Source organism: Tupaia chinensis, unplaced genomic scaffold (assembly GCF_000334495.1).
Source record: "Tupaia chinensis unplaced genomic scaffold, TupChi_1.0 Scaffold000706_1, whole genome shotgun sequence".
NCBI classification, from domain to species: domain Eukaryota; kingdom Metazoa; phylum Chordata; class Mammalia; order Scandentia; family Tupaiidae; genus Tupaia; species Tupaia belangeri.
This window is the reverse complement of record NW_006160229.1, coordinates 5,036,712-5,053,854: the sequence shown is the minus strand read 5'-3', so window position 1 is coordinate 5,053,854 and position 17,143 is coordinate 5,036,712. Positions and strand designations below refer to the sequence as shown.

The 17,143-nt window shown below is 42.5% G+C and overlaps 1 protein-coding gene across 1 annotated transcript in view; it reads left to right on the top strand.

Annotated features, from left to right (window-relative positions):
• The first annotated feature begins 6,133 nt into the window (after positions 1 to 6,133).
• The window catches only part of LOC102487355 (transmembrane 9 superfamily member 2), a 95,283-nt gene continuing 84,273 nt past the window's right edge, over positions 6,134 to 17,143 (top strand). Inside the window, exon 1 of the mRNA XM_027776670.1 lies at positions 6,134 to 6,209. Coding sequence (XP_027632471.1) covers positions 6,134 to 6,209 — 76 coding nt within the window. The remainder of the gene's footprint in view (positions 6,210 to 17,143) is intronic.

The following is a 17,143-nucleotide window of genomic DNA, read 5'->3' as shown; positions in this document are numbered from 1 at the left end:
GATGTGGCCATCCCCCCTGGGGGGTGATTTCTCGCTTTCTGTCTCTCTGTCTCTCTCTGTCTGTCTGGCGAGCTCACGCACCCTATGGCAAAACCTCTCCAAAAAATAAGTATTTAATGAACACGGTGGCCCTGCCACTTTACCTGCAATGGGGATCACATTTTCTACTGAAGAAGAGAAAAATAAACAAAACTCATAGTTTTAAGAGCTTCAACCAGTTACATTTAGAAATTAACTTTTAGTTATCACATTGCATTGAAGCTCTCTGAACTGAAACTCTCCTGTCAGCCTTGCATTTTCACATGAAGGGCATACAAGAGGTCTTTGATAAACTCATAGAAAATGTGTATTATGGAGGCCAGCAGGTGGCGTGGTGGTTGAAGGTGCTGGATTCCCACATGGCCGACTGGGGTTTGAGTCCCGGACCTGTGTGGCTTGCTCTCTCACTTTCCCTTTCTCTCTCTCTCTGTTTTCTGTCTAATCAAGTTAAAAAATAATAATAACAAGTGGAAATAAAAATAAATAGAAGTTACAAAAAGAAAATATATATTATGAAAGGACTATCCATGCATTTCATTTTTTTTTTTTTTTTGCTCCGAAACTAACTCCATTTTTTCCATGAATTTCTTGAGATTCCCACGCTTGTAGGTCACTCTACATCCAGTTCTGTCTGTTCTGCAAACTACAGAACGATAACCTTGCCATTTGCTCCTAAAGTCCGTTATCTTGTGTGAAGTAGGGAAGAGGAAGGGAGGAAAGACTTTGATGTGATTAAAAACTGGGAAACTTTCCAAACCACTTTAAGGAGTTACTGTCCAGGAGATAGCTTACTTAGCTACAAGAAGCCAGGAATAAAAACTCTGTAACTATCGTAGGGTTCTGGTACCTATAATAGAACTGGCTGCCTGAATGAAGATACAATTCTACCATTTCTTTCTCCACAAGGAAAAAGAGTTTTAACCAAATTCAGTGCTCGAGGAAGAGGAATCGATGTATGCCTTAAGAGACATTTTGGGATTAGAGGTAATAGATAATTCATTAAATTGTGTTGATAGAAAAGACTTAGGATACGTACTATGATTTTACTCTAAAATAAGTTCCAGCTCAAAGATTTAAATGTAAAAAGTAAAACTATGGAGTACTAGAAGAAAAATGGGTGAATGCTTTTATAATCTTGTTATGAGCTGTGGATCCATACATCCACCTAGCAAATATATATATTCAGTGCCAAACTGCAGCTAATATTTTTGTTAGAGAGGTTTTTGCTATGGGGCGTGTGCACTCACCAGAGAGACACAGAGAGACAGAGAGACAGAAAGCGAGAAATTACCCCTCAAGGGCAGATGGTCACACGGCAATCCTTTCTTCTCTCGGGATTTTGGGCATGTACGCACACATGCCCGGTGTGAGTTTTAAGTCACCGGATCTGGGTCTCAATCTGTGGGCAACTACATGGGAATTCAGTGGTGTAACCATTATGCCATCTGCTGGTCCCAGCAGTTAATATTTCAATGAGCACAGTGCCATGGTCTTAATGTTTCTGTGCCTCCAAAATTCACACGTTGAAATCCTAACTTCTAAGGTCATAGTATTAGGAGTTGGGCCTTTGGGAAATGATTACGTCACAGGGCAGGCAGGGCAGTCCCTTTACAAAAGAGACCCCAAAGAGTCCCTCACCCCTTCCTCCATGTGAAGACACAGCAATAAGTTGACTGTCAGCAACTCGGAAGCCCAGTTGCACCAGGATCTGATAATGCTAGCATCCTAATTGTGGCCTTCCAACCTCCAGAACCATGAAAAATGAATTTGTATTGTTCCTGTCTATGACAATTTGTTAGGGCAGCCTGAATGGGTCAAGATAGGAAGGACAGATAATAAACAATAAACCACATAAATAAATTGTAAAGTACACTTGAAGGTGGAAAATGCTATGAGACAAATAGAGCAGTTTGGTTATGGTGATGCAGTGGTAATATGATGCTGAGACCACATGAGAGGTCCCAGGTTTGTATCCTGAGGTCTCCCTGTGCAAGCTGGACACACACACATATGTATATATGCAGATCTTGGCTGGCGAGGGCCAGTGGTAGAATGGTGATGTAAAGACTGTAGGGGATGTCCTTTCTCCCTCCACTCTCCCCACCTGTCTCCTCTAATAGAAGACTTTTTTTCTGGAAAGGTTTTTGCTATAGGGTGTGTGTGCTCACCCAAAAGACAGAGAGAGACAGAGAGACAGAAAGCGAGAAATCACCCCCTAGTGGGGATGGCCACACCACAATCCCTTCTCCTCCATTCTCTTGGCATCCTGTTCATGCATGCACATATGCCCAGCATGAGTTTAAACTACCATCTCCCAGGGGCCGGCAGGTGGTGTGGTGGTTAAGGACGCTGGACTCCCACATGGCTGACCACGGTTCAAGTCCCAGACCTGGCAGCTTGCTTTCTCACTCTCTCTCTCCTCGCTCACTCTGTCTCTCCCTTGTCAAATTAAAATCAATAAATAAAGTTAAATAAAATAATAATTAAAAAAAAAACTACCGCCTCCGGGACTCGAACCATGGTTGATTATGTGGGAGTCCAGTGACATAGCCATTATGCTAACTGCTGGTCCCCAAGAAGACCTTTTTTTTTTTTTAAGAGAGATGTTTTTGCTGCACGATGTATGCACTTGCCAGAGAGACAGAGAGAGAAAGTGAGAAATCACCCCCCAGGGGGGATGACCACTCTGCAATCCCTTCTCTTTCATTCTCCTCCCAGGATCTTGGGCATACATGCACACATGCCCAGTGTGAGTTTTAAGCTGCCGGGTCCAGGACTGAAACAGTGGTTGACTACATAGGAGTTGAATGACATAACCATTACGTCATCTGCTGGTCCCAAAATAAATACATTTTTAAAAATAGAGCATGCAAGAAAAGAGGGTGGGGTGGGGTGAGACATCAGTAGTATGAAGTGGAAGTGTGCAAAGTTGAAAATGTCTATCAGCGCTGGACTCGCTACAAAAGTGATAGTGAAGCAAAGATCAAGGAGTGAGTGAGCATGTGGATATCTGGGAGGAAGAGCATGCCACAAAAACTGGCATACCTGGCATGGCATATCTGCCACATTTAAGAACAGCAAGGAGGTTAGCAGGGCTGAAATGGAGTGACAAAATATGAAGAGTCAGGACCAGAAGTTGGCGTAATGGCTATGTTGCTGGACTCCCACGTAGTCGACTGTGGTTCGCGTCCCAGACACGGTGACTTAAAACTCACGCTGGACGCGTGTGCATGCCTGCCCAAGATCCCGAGAAGAGAATGGAGGAGAAGGGATTGTGGCGTGGCCATCCCCCCTGGGGGGTGATTTCTTGCTTTCTGTCTCTCTGTCTCTTTCTGTCTATCTAGCGAGCACATGTGCCCTATGGCAAAAACCTCTCAAAAAAAATTTTTTTTTGCACCAAAGGAAACTTGTATTTAATCCCAATTTTCCATGAACTTTTTGAAGCCCTCCCATACCGAGTAGTAGCAGATAAGGCTGAAAAGTAACAGAGGAGCCAAATCATGTAGGTTCTGGAAAATTCTTTGGCTTTTACTGTAGTGAAATGGAGAGTCTCTGGTGGCCATAGAGCAGAGAGGAGTGAGGAATCTAACTGGCATTGTAACAGGATCGCATTGGCTACTGTGTTGGGGACACACTGTAGACAGTAAAGCAGAAAGCAACCAGACCAGTTAGGAGACTTTTGAAATAACAATGCCTTGGATCAAAGTGGTGACAGTGGACCAGCAGTTAGCGTAATGGCTATGTCTCTGAACTCCCATGTAGTCGACAACAGTTCGAGTCCTGGACCTGGTGGCTTAAACTCATGCCGGGCACGTGTGTGTGCGCGCCCAAGATCCCAATAGGAGAATGGAGGAGAAGGGATTGTGGCCTGGTCATCCCCCTGGGAGACTTATTTCTCACTTTCTGTCTCTCTGTCTCTGTCATCCTGGCGGGCGCACGTGCCCTATAGCAAAAACCTCTCCCCCCGCCCCCCCCAAAAAAAAAGCGGTGATAGTGGAGTTCGTCAGAAGTTGGTTCCTGAACAGATTTTGAATGGAGAACCAAAAGAATCCCCTGATGCAATATCCAAGTAGCATGAAGAAAAGACTGATCCATTTGACAATAAAAGCATTCATTCGTTCCCAAACTGCTTTGATGGGTCTTTTTTACTAAATCTTTAAATAATAGAGCTTCTCCAGGACTGTCACTAGAATCTCTTGTCTTTTTATTGTATTCTCACTCTTAGATGATCCCATCCATCTCCTGGGTGTCCACTACAATAACTATCCCTATGACTCTAGGATTTATATTTCTAGGTCAAATCTCTCAATAGAGCTCCCCAACTTCATTAACTGTTCAAATTCATTGCCTCATTCCCCTGATGAATATTTATCAATGACCTCATATGTGTTAGTTGCTGTAATAGAGACTGGTATGCAATGGTGAATGAATAAAGTGGATGTGACCATGCCCTAGTGAAACCTATAGTCTGGGGGCAGGGGAAGACATGTGAGAAAATTAATAAAACAAACATAAAATAGTGAGAATTGCTATGAAGAATACAAGTCTCAATACTAGAAAATAAAAAGTATGGAGAAGATTGACTCCTCCATTGGAGCTGAGAACTAGCGCTTTCAGGCACTAAGAGCAATGAAGATTTTCTACTGAGACTTCACCGTCCCGACCCCATTCTCAATTAGTAGGGCCCCAGTATCCTTCTCTCTGTCTTTTCATTTTTTGAAATTTTTCTTTTTGAAATTTTTTTAAAGTAAAGTATTTTCTTGACTCTCAGATCCTCCTTTATCTTGCTAATAACCCCCCTTCCCCACTCCCATTTAGGAGACGCAAATATGCAGGCCTTCAGAAGAAGACTGACTCATCCATTGGAGCTGAGAACTTGCCGCGCGGTTTTCATTTTTTATTTATTTTTTTTTCTTTCTCTCAATTTTTTTCCCTTTCTCTGATTTCTTATCCTTTTTCTTTTTTCAAAAATTATTTATTTAATTTTATTTATTTTTTCATTCATTTATTTTAATTTGATCAGAGAGAGACACAGGGAGAGAGAGAGAAAGAGAGAGAGAGGGAGATGGAAAGCGAGACAGCAAGTCACCAGATCCGGGACTCAAACCGTGGTTGGCTATGTGGGAGTGTCCAGCACCTTAACCACCACGCCACCTGCTGTTCCCACTTATCCTTTTTCTTTTACCTTCATCAATTTTCTGCTCAGCCTCTGCGCACTGAGTGTCCAGACAGGTCTAAGTGAACCATAGCCAAACATCTGTATACTATTAGGGTCAACATGTTCCTCAAGTCCCACTGAAACTGCCCACACAAAGGGAAAAAATGGAACAGCAAAGAGATTGGAGATCACCTCCTCCTGCGTGCCTCTGAATATTCAGATTGAACTTTTAGAAATTAGGAAGAAACGTGTAACCCATCAGATGACCAGAGAAACCACCACAGAGGCACAAGAAATATGAGAAACCAAGAAAATACCTCTCCTCCAAGGGAAAAGAATAACTCCTCTTCATCCACAGACAGTACAATGGAATTTATGGAAATGTCTGATAAAGAATTTAGAATATTTGGGACTAGCAGTTGGCATAGTAGCTATGTCACTGGACTCCATGTAGTCAACTGTGGTTTGAGTCCTGGTCCCGGTGACTTAAACTCAAGCCGGGAGCGCATATGTGCGTGCCCAAGATCCCAAGAGGAGAATGGAGGCAAAGGGATTGTGATGTGGCCATCCCCCCTGGGGGGTGATTTCTCACGTTCTGTCTCTCTGTTACTCTTTCTGGCAAGTGCATGTGCCTTATAAAACAAACAAACAAACAAACAAAAAACAAACAAACAAACAAAATTCATAGTGACAAAGCTAACAGAGATCCAAGAGAAGAGAGACAATGAACTCCAGAAGAGGCAGGAGAAAAGAGCTGTTGAGTTTCAGGAGGTGAGGAAGTTCTCGCATGATCTAAAAGAGGAAATACGCACCATAAAAAAAGAAACGGAACTGTGAGAGATGAAGACTATAAAACAGGAGGTCAAAACCTCTCTCGAAAGTATTAAAAGCAGACTAGATTATACAGAAGATTGAATCCCAGATGTAGAAGTCAGGATGGCTGAGCTAGAAAAATCCACCATGAAGACTGAGAAAATAGCCTCCAAAATTGAGATAATCAGTATCCCAGAAGGTGAAGAGACAAATAAGGGCATTGATGATCTATTCCATGAAATCCTGGAAGAAAACTTTCTAAACCTAGAGAGGCATTCAAAGATCCAGACCCAAGAAATACAGAGGACCCCAAATATAATCAACCCAAGATCTTCTCCAAGACACATTAGAGCCAGATTGACCAAAACCACAGACAAAGACAAGATACTAAGTTTGGCAAGAGAATAACATCAAGTTACCTACAAAGGACATCCCATCAGGCTCACAGCAGATCTCTCATCAGAAACAATGTGAGCGAGGAAAGAATGGGAAAGTATATTCAAAGTGTTAAGGGAAAAGCAATTTCAACCAAGAATACTGTCCCTGACAAGATTATCCTTCACATGGGAAGAGAAGACAAGAACATTCTCAGATAAGCAAAACCTGAAAGAATTTACCGATACCAGACTGGTTCTCCAAGAAGTTCTGGTGTGAGTGCTATCTCAGGAAAACTAAAGCCAGACGCACAGAAATAAGAGTTCAAAAACAACTAAGAAAATGGCCAACTTAATGGTAGGGGCAAATCGAAGTTGAATGTTATCTTCCAGCATTTAAACAAAAAATTGGACCACAACAGAACATAGATAAAGTACATGAGATTGAACTGGTGAGGTAGAATTTTATGACTTCTGACTAAAACATTGCTGATTTTCTTCTATGCATTGTTTTCCAGAGTTAAGGATTTTTGTCTTCTCTTGAGTTGTGGACAAGTCCATGTACCTACTATTTGAACGGAATACTAACCTGTTTTCTGGCTTTAACTCTTAAGCAAAGTTCTTTTAACATTTTTTGATTTCGATTTAATAAAGCTAAAACTGCCTTTCTTGAAGTGAAAAATATAGTTAAAATACCTGTTTAATGACCACAGTAAGATATGTATCATCAGCTAGGTGCTACTTTATAGTATATTCCTTCTACTCAGAGTTTCATGCCTAAAGTCCGACATGTGTTCTCAGGTATGTGTATATCAGCTGAACTTGCCATTGAAAGTAGTTAGATGAATTAAGATATTTTGTGAATCAATAAAATGTGGGTGAAAGGGGCCAGCAGGTGGCCTGATGGTCAAGGGTGCTGGATTCCCACATGTCCAACTGCAGTTTGAGTCCTGGACATAGTGGCTTGCCTTCTCTTCCTCTCTCTCTCTCTCTGTCCCTCTCTGGTCAAATTAAAAAATAAATAAATAAAGTTAAATAAAATAATTATTTTTATGAAAAGTGGGGGAAAAAGGAATGGAAATGAACTCCAGACATCAGAGACAGTGTGGGAGGAGGATGGGAGATGGCAGAGGGTGAGAAATAGAGAGAAAAAAATTTATGTATACACAAGAAACAAGAAATGGAAAATTATTTGTTGATGATAACATGTATGATTAAGCCACTATACAGTGTATTCTGGATGGGAAATCACATTTTGTATGCTGTGATGTTCAGTGAATGAGTGTAAAATAAATTTTTAAAATAAATAAATAAATGAATAAATAAAGTATGTGTGTGCAAGGAGAGGAATCCTACTTACAATAGTCAAGAAAGAGCTCTCTGAGGAAGTGACACAGAAGCGTGAGAGTTGAAGAATGAGCAGAAAACACCTATAGGAAGTACATTCTAGATGGTAGCAATAGCATGTGCAAAGACTTTGAGAGGGAAAGAATGTGATATATTTGATGAGCTTGGAAGAACATAATGATCAAGGGAAACAGCAATAGGGTTAGGGAGGTGTAGATCATTGAGGCCCTTGTAAGTCATTGCCACGAATTTGGGCATTCATTTTAAGAACAATGGAAACCATCAAATGGCATTAACCCAGAACAACTTGGACTGATTTTTTTTTTTGGGGGGGGGTGAGGTTTTTGCTATAGGGTACATGTGCTTGCCAGAAAGACAGAGAGAAACAGAGAGACAGAAAGCAAGAAATCACCCCCCAGGGGGGATGGCCACACCACAATCCCTTCTCCTCCATTCTCCTCTCAGGATCTTGGGTACGCACATACACGTGCCTGGAGTGAGTTTAAGCCACCAGGTCTGGGACTCAAACTGCGGTTGACTACATGGAGTCCAGTGACATAGCCATTATGCCAATTGCTGGCCCCATCTTGGGCTGATTTTTAGTTAATTTTAAAATTTGCTACTGGGCATGTGCACTCACCAGAGAGAGACAGAGATAGAGAGTAAGAAAGAAACTTGCCAGGTCCAAGATTTGAACTTTAGTCAGTCATGTGGGAGTCCAGTGCCTTTAACGATTACATCATCTGTTGGCCCTTGATTTGTTTCTTTTACTTTTTATCTTCTCTTCTTTCTTTCTTTTTTTCATCTTCTCTTCTTTCTTTCTTTTTTTCTTTTTTTTTTTTTTTTTTTAGAGATTTTTGCTATAGGGTACGTGTGCTCACGAGAGAGACAGAAAGCAAGAAATCACACCACCCCCAAGGGCATGGCCATAACACAATCTCTTCTCCATTCTTCTCTCCATATTTTAGGCATGCAAGCAAGCACACATGCCTGCATGAATTTCAAGCCACAGGATCGGGACTCAAACTGCAGTGGATCATGTGAGAGTCCAGTGCCTTAACCACTATGTCACCTGCTGGCCCCCTGATTAGCTATTCTGAAAGATTGTTCTGGCAGCTGTGTGAGGAATGAGTTGTATGACGGCAAGTGTGGAAGCATTTAGGAGTTTCAGGCAGTATTCCGAGTGAGGTGTGACGTGACTGGGGCTAGGATGGTGGTCACAGAGACAGAGAGAAGTAGGTAGATCAGAAACCTATTAAAGAAGCTGATACAATGCAGAATGACCTAGCTAAGGACATGGATTCTGGTGCCCAATGCCTGGCTTGCAGTTCGGCTCTCCCATTTCCTAGCTAGGCAAATCCATAATTTCTCTGCGTTTCAGTCTCCTCATTTACAAAGTGGAAATACCAATAGTACTTACAGAAGTAGGAGGATTAAATGAGTTAACATTCACAAAGCATTTAAAATCGTTCCTAGGACATAGTAAGTACTGTATTAAGTGCTAGTTGTTAATATTGAAGATGTGTTGGCAACAGGGAATGAAGGAGGAATCAAAAGTGATGCCAGGTTTCTGGCATGAGCTGCTAAATGTCTTTTTGAGACCATAGGGTGACAAAATCTTAGCTTAAGGTGAAGCCACTAACTCACTTTTTCTGTGTCTACAGGAATAAGTCACACAATTGGACAGATGAGACTAGTATAAAAGTCATGATCACTTGGGACCAGCAGGTGGCATGGTGGTTAAGGCACTGAAGTCCTACATGACCTACCGTAGTTCCAGTCCCAGATCTGGTGGCTTGCTTTTTCACTTTCCCTCTTTCTCTCTAGTGAGTGTACGTGCTACCCTGTAGCAATTAAAAATAATTATAAATAAAATTAAATGAGTAGTTCTTATTTTAGAGAGTGAGAGAGATTTTTGCTATAGGTCATGTGCCCTTGCCAGAGAGACAGAGAGAGGAGAAGAGAGAAAGTGAGAACTCACCCCTGGGGTGATGGCAACACCACAATCCCTTCTCCTCTCAGGATTTTGCTTGTTTTTTGTTTGTTTGTCTGTTTTGTTTTGTTTTGTTTTTAGAGAGATTTTTGCAATAGGGCATGTGTGCTCGCCAGAGAAACAGAGACAGAAAGAGAGAAATCATCTCCTAGGGCGGATGGCCACACTGCAATCCCTTCTCCTCCATTCTTTTCTCAGGATTTTTAGCACACAAGCACACATGTCTGGCATGAATTTTAAGCTGCCAGGTCTGGGACTCAAACCACTGTTGACTACATTGGAATCCAGCAACATAGCCTTTATGCAATCTGCTGGTCCTACCCTCTCAGCATTTTGAGCATGCACACACGTGTGCCTGGCATCAATTTCATACCTCCAGGTCTGGGACTCGAACTGCTGTTGGCCAAGTGGAAGTCCAGCACCTTAACCACTACACCACTTGCTGGCCCCTGTAATCATTTTAGAAAATTTTCTCCATTCATCTCTAATTTTCTGTTCTAGGACCATATCCTCCCCACCTTCTATGCCCATATTAACATTTGCCCCCAATTCCCGTTTTAGAAAATAGAAATCATTACATAGGAGCTCCCTCATATTATAGTTACCAAATTTACATGTCTATGCATGTCTGTACCAATTGTACAGCTTCTTTTCCTCCCGCTACTTAGAATAGTGGTTCTGAAAGTGTGGTGGTTTCCTCAGAATGGCAGCATTGGTACCACCTCGGAAATAGCAGAAAATGCAGACCTAAAAATCACAAACTAGAGTAGGGTGAAGAAAGCATTTTGTGCCTTAAAGGGCCTAGGCAGCATGTGTGAGGCAGTTTTTTTGGTTAGGTTTTTGCCATGGGGCACATTCCTCTCCAGAGAGAGACAGTCAGAGGGAAAGTAAGAAATCTCTCCTCACTGCAACCCCTTCTCCTCCCTTCCCCTCGGGGGATTTTGCGTAGCACACGTGCGCACACACACACTCCTGGCGTGACTTTTAAGCCACCAGATCTGGGACACGAACTCCACTGGCCACGTGGGAGTTCAGCATCTTACCACTAAGCCACATTCTGGCCCTGTGAGGCAGTTTTTTGCAGAACTGTTTAGTGACTAAAAAAATGTAAATGGCCATCAGTAGAAAAGTGGCCAAAATAAATTATGATGTACTATATAATAGCATGCATCTGTTAAAAAATATAGTAGTTCATTCTTTATAAAACATATGCATAAATATATGCACCTATGTATGTGTATGTGTAAAATTATGCTATATATGACAGTACTATGTTAATACATGGAAAAAACCGGAAGGGCACACATCAAACAAATGACAATGATTATCTCTGGAAGGTAGAAAGAAGACTAGATTGGTGGCAGTGAAAGAAAGGATTTTAGTTTTCTTTATTATGTTTTCATTTTGAAAAGGAGAATCTATAATTTTGTAGTACATGTACAATTAAAAATACATTGAATAAGCGATTGGTCTATACCAACTACCTTCACTTCAAGACCTTTATACTCAATTCTCAACCCACTCGAATCTAACTTTTATCTTGATGACTTCCCCTTGAAGAGTTATGTTTCATGTCAGCAATGACATCCATGTCGCCAAATCAAAAAGAAACTTTTCTGTTATTTTTTTGTGCTTTTTTTTTTTTTTTTTTGTAGAGAGAGAGAGATTTTTGCTATGAGGCTTGTGTGCTTGCCACAGAGACAGAGAGAGAAAGAGAGGGGACAGGAAGTGAGAAATCACTCCCCGGGACAATGCCCATATTGCATTCCCCTCTCCTCTCGGGATTTTGGATGCACACACACACGTGCCTGGTGTGAGTTTCAGGTCACCAGGTCTAGGACTTGAATCTTGGTCAGCCATGTGCCAGTCCAGCATCTTAACTGCTATGCCACCTGCTGGTCTCAATTTTACTTGGCCTTTGAAGCTCTTGACCACGTTTTCCTTCAAACACTCTCTTCCCTTGGCTCCAAGGTCTACTTTTATGTTTCACATCACCCTCTTCTGGTTTTTCACCTACCTCTCTGCCTGCCTTTTTAGTGACTCTGAGGCTCAGCCCCTCAGACAAGATATAGTTGATATTTTTCAAAGATTGGCCCTGGATCTTCTTCTCACTCTATACTCTCCCATTATGCGATTTCTTCCATCATCCATAAACCACTGACTGCCAAATTTGTTATCTCTCTTCTGGAGCTATATGTTCAGCAGCATGTTTAACATCTCCATTCGTAACATGTCCAACACCAACTTCTGCCCTTTCTCTATGACTCCCTAGACCTGATTATTTTCCTTTATGCTACAACTCAGTGAACGGCTCCCATCAATCCGGTTATGCAAGCCTCAAACCAATGAGTCACCCTTGACACTTCCTTCTCCCTCATTACCCACCATCTCATCTATTAATCATCAGATCTTGTCAATTTTCTCTCCTAAATATTTCTTTCTGTGTACGGTTAACATGCTGGTCAAGCAGTTCTCAGAGTTTGGTTTGAGGATCCCTGGGGCTCTGATGCTCATTCAGTGCATTCATAGATCCAAACCAGTTTTTGCAATAATACCAAGCTAGCATGTGCCTTTCCACTCTCACTCCCACAGGCGTGCAGCAGTCAAGAGGCCATATGGCATGTGATATCAGAACAGATCAAACACAGGGATGAGAATCTAGCTGCCTTCTTTTAAGCCAATCACTAAAGAGATTTGCAAAAATGAAAAAGTAATATCACCCTTTTTAACCATTCATTTCTTTTTTTTAAGAAATATTTTTTTAAACTTTATTTATTTATTTTAATTTGACCAGAGAGGGACAGAGTGAGAGAGCAAGAGCGAGAAGGCAAGCCACCAGATCCAGGACTCAGATCGTGGTTTGCCATGTGGGAGTCCAGCGCCCTTAACCACCACGCCAACCGTCGGACCCCATTCATTTCTTTTAGAAGATACGGGCTTTTTAATGAATGAAGTGTTAGTTGTCTTAAAATACTGTACATTTATAATTAATTTTGCCATAGGGCATATGTGCTTGCCAGAGAGATAGTGAGAAATCACCCTCCAGGAGAGATGGCCACTTTGCAGTCCCTTCTCTTCCATTCTCCTGTCGGAATTTTGGACGCACACGCACACTCCTGGAGTGATTTTCTTTTTTCTTTGCCGTTGATGTTGTTTTAAAAAATGTTTATTTAATGATTTATTTATTTACTTACTTACTTTAATTTGACCAGAGAGGGACACGGCTAGAGAGAGAGAGAAACAAAGAAAGAGAGAGAGAGGGAAAGTGAGAAAGCAAGTCACCAGGTCCGGGACTTGAACCATGGTTGGCCATGTGAGAGTCCAGCAACATTAACCACCATGCCACCTACTGGTTCCTCACTTGGAGTGATTTTCAACTTGCCATGTCAGAATTTGAACTGCAGTCAGCTGTGTGGGAGTCCAGCACCTTAACTACCATGCCATCTGTTTTAATGATCATTTTTAAATAAGTGAATTAGTTTGTTTTCTCAGTTTTTTAAAATGTTACCAGAGGGCACGTGTTTACCAGAGGCAGAGCATGAGGGAAAAGGAGAAAGCAACCCACAGTGGGGTGTGGTCTCCCCTAAATACCTTCTCCTAGGTCTCTCCCTCCTGCTAGGATTTGGAGCATGCATGCACAGGAGCCCAGAGTGTCTTCAGGGTTGGCATTCCAGCCGCGTGGTCAGGTATGTGGGATCTGACTGCCTTAACCACCAGGCCGTGGTGCTGGCCCTTTCAATTTTATAAAAACATTTTTAGAGGCCAGTAGGTGGTGTAGTGGTTTGGGCACTGGATTCCCACATGACCGACTGTGGTTCGAGTCCCAGACCAGGAGGCTTGAAACTCACACTGGGTGCATGTGCATGTGTGCCTAAAATCCTGGGAGGAGAAGTGATGGCAGCATGGCCATCCCCCCAGGGGGGATTTCTTGCTTTTTGTCTCTCTGTCTCTCTGTCGAGCTCACATGCCCAATAGCAAAAGTCTCTAAATAAATAAAGAAATAAAGAATTTTAATCTTATTTTGTTTCTTTCACAAGAGAGATAGAGAGATGAGGGAGGGCATTCCCCACAGGGTCTCATTACACTGCAATCCCTGTTCTCCAGCCCTCTAGCTTATAAGGATCTTGGGCACATATGCCCTTGGTGTCTCTCTGTCGAGCTCACATGCCCAATAGCAAAAGTCTCTAAATAAATAAAGAAATAAAGAATTTTAATCTTATTTTGTTTCTTTCACAAGAGAGATAGAGAGATGAGGGAGGGCATTCCCCACAGGGTCTCATTACACTGCAATCCCTGTTCTCCAGCCCTCTAGCTTATAAGGATCTTGGGCACATATGCCCTTGGTGTAAAAAATGTTCTTTTTTTTTTTTTTTTTTTTTTTTTTTAAAAATAAAAAAAAAAAAACCTTTTTTTTTTTTTTTTTTTTTTTTGTAAAGATGATAAATATAAATACCCATAGGTACAACCCACGGAAACAAATGCTCTTTGGGATTCCTCATTCATTTTTCAAGTATATAAAGGATTCCTGAGACCAGAAAGTTTGAGAACCACAGCCTTGTCTATGTCACTCTTATCCTTCAAGTGGAGTACATAGTGTAGTAGGGTTGTCATGGCAAAGAGTCACAGTTTGGGAGAACGACAGAAATGAAAGTTGTTAACGGATCTGGAGGCTTAAAGTCCAAGATGGAGGTGTCAGCAGGACTAGGTTTTTCTTAAGGCCTCTGTCTCTGGCTTCTATATTAATAAATGACTCTCTACTCCCTTCATCTTCATATGGTCTTCCCCATCTGCACGTGTCTGCATCCTAATCTCTTCTTTTTTAAAATTTTTCGGAGAGATTTTTCCTATATGTGCAATTACTTGCTGGAGAGACAGAGAGACAGAAAGCAGGAAATCACCCCCCAGGGGGATGGCCATGCTGCAATTCCTTCTCCTCCATTCTCCTCTCGGGATTTTGGGCACAGATGCACATATGCCCGGTATGAGTTTAAGCCCCCAGATCAGGGACTAGAACTGCAGTCAGCTTCATGGAAGTCCAGCAACATAGCCATTACACCATCTGCTGGTTCCCCCCTTTTTAATTTTTTTTTTAAAGTTTTTTTTTTTTTTGCCTTAGGGCATATGTACTTGCCAGAGAGACAGACTGTGAGAGGGAAAGTGAGAAATCACCCCCGGGGGATGGCCCCTCCACAATCCCTTCTCCAGTTTCCTCCCGGGATCTTAGGGACACAAACATATGTGTCTGATATGATTTTCAAGCCACCGGGTCCAGGACTCGAACCGCAGTTGTCCATACGGAGTTCAGCAATGTAACTGCTACACCATCTGCTGACCTCCTCCCCCCAATCTCTTCTTATAAAGACACTGGTCATAGTGGATTAGGACTCACACTAATGACTTCATTTTAACTTAACTGTCTATTTAAAGATCCTACCTCCAAATACAGTCATATCTGAGCTATTGGGCATAAGGAACTTCAATATGTACATTTTTCCAGGAGGCAGGGTCGTCACATGGAGTGTAACATGGAGTGACTACAATAACCTCTCTACTGGTCCTGCCGCATCTCCTTAGCAGCCCTGCCCGCCACCAACATGCAAAAACACTCATATATTTATGATTCATCAGGGCCTTTCTCTCAAACATTTAAGATAAAGCCTTACTTTTTTTCTAGGGCCTACCAGGCAATCATGGTCTGGGACCTATTAATGCACATTCCATTTCCTCTGCCTAAAACACTTCCATCCAAGCCAGCCATGGTGTGGTGGCTGCCGCAGCTGGATCCCATATGACCAACTATGTGGTTCGAGTCCTGGACTTAGCAGCTTGAAGGACTTGCTCGGGGCATGTGCATGCATGCCCAAAATCGTGAGAAGATAATGGAGAAGCAGTTGCCATGTGCATTTTTATTATTAAGTTTCAGGTGCATATGCTCACAAGAGAGACAGAGAGAGAGAAAGTGAGAAGTCATCCCCATAGGGGGCTGGCCACACTGCAATCCCTTTTTTATTCTCCTCCTTGGATTTTGGACATGCACACACAAATACCTGGTGTGACTTTTTTTTTTTTTTTTTTTTTTGGAGAGGTTTTTGCTATAGGGCACGTGCACTCGCCAGAAAGACAGAGAGAGACAGAGAGACAGAAAGCGAGAAATCACCCCTCAGGAGGAATGGCCATGCCGCAATCCCTTCTCCTCCTTTCTCCTCTCGGGATCCTGGGCATGCACGCATATGCCCCCGGTGTGAGTTTAAGCCACCGGGTCCGGGACTCGAACTGCGGTTGACTCCATGGGAGTCCAACGACATAGCCATTACGCTAACTGCTGGTCCCCCTGGTGTGATTTTTCAAGCCACCAGTTCTGGGACTTGTATTACAGTCGGCCATGTGGGAGTCCATTACGTCCTCTGCTAGCCCTGCTTGGTGCTTTCTCCCTTTCTCCCTGTCTCTTTCTTCCTCTCTTTCTCTGATGAGCACACATACTCTATAGCAAACTAAACAAACACGAAACACTTCCATCCTACCCTAACTGTTCCCTGACCTAATTATCGCTTATTTGTTATTTCAAATCAGGATGCTTACCTCTACCATTAACTCAATTTTGTGCATTTTTTTCGAATGCCTTTACTGGCCCAGCAGGTGGCATGGAGATTAAGGTGACTGGATCCCACATCGCCAACTGCACAGTTCAATTCTCGAACCTCGCGGCTTGGAAGACAGATGTACATGACCCAAATCTGGAGAGGAGCTTGGAGGAGAAGGGATTGTGGCATGGCCATTTCCCCTATGGGTGATTTCTCACTCCTTTCCCCTCTGGTGAGTGCACGCATGCTATAGAAAAAAAGGGGAAAAAAAGCCTTTACTGAAGTGTGCGTGTGTATTAGAGAATTATTTTATTTAGTTTTATTTATTTATTTACTTATTTTAATTTGACAAAGAGGAACAGAGGAAGAACGAGAGAGAGAAAGAGAGAGAGAGAGAGAGGAAGTGAGAAAGCAAGCTGCCAGCTCCAGGACTTGAACTGCAGTCAGTCAACCATGTGGGAGTCCAGCGCCCTTAATCGCCACCCACCGGTCCCCTGAAGAACATTTCTGAGAAAAAAATCATCCATTTCAGGTGTACAGTTCAATAATTTGCAGTAACTTTACTTGCGTTGCAGCCATCGTAGTAAATCAGTTCAAAAACATTTTTATTCCCCAATTAAAGGATGCCTGTTTTCAGGCCCAGCTGTTGGTGTAATGGCTATGTCACTGAACTCCCATGTAGCTGACTGCAGTTCGAGTCCCGGACCCGGTGGCTTAAACTCACGCTGGGCGCGTGTGCGTGCGTGCCCAAGATCCCGAGAGGAGAAAGGATTGCAGGGTGGCCATCCTCCCTGGGGGATGATTTCTTGCTTTCTGTCTCTATGTCTCTCTCTGTCTT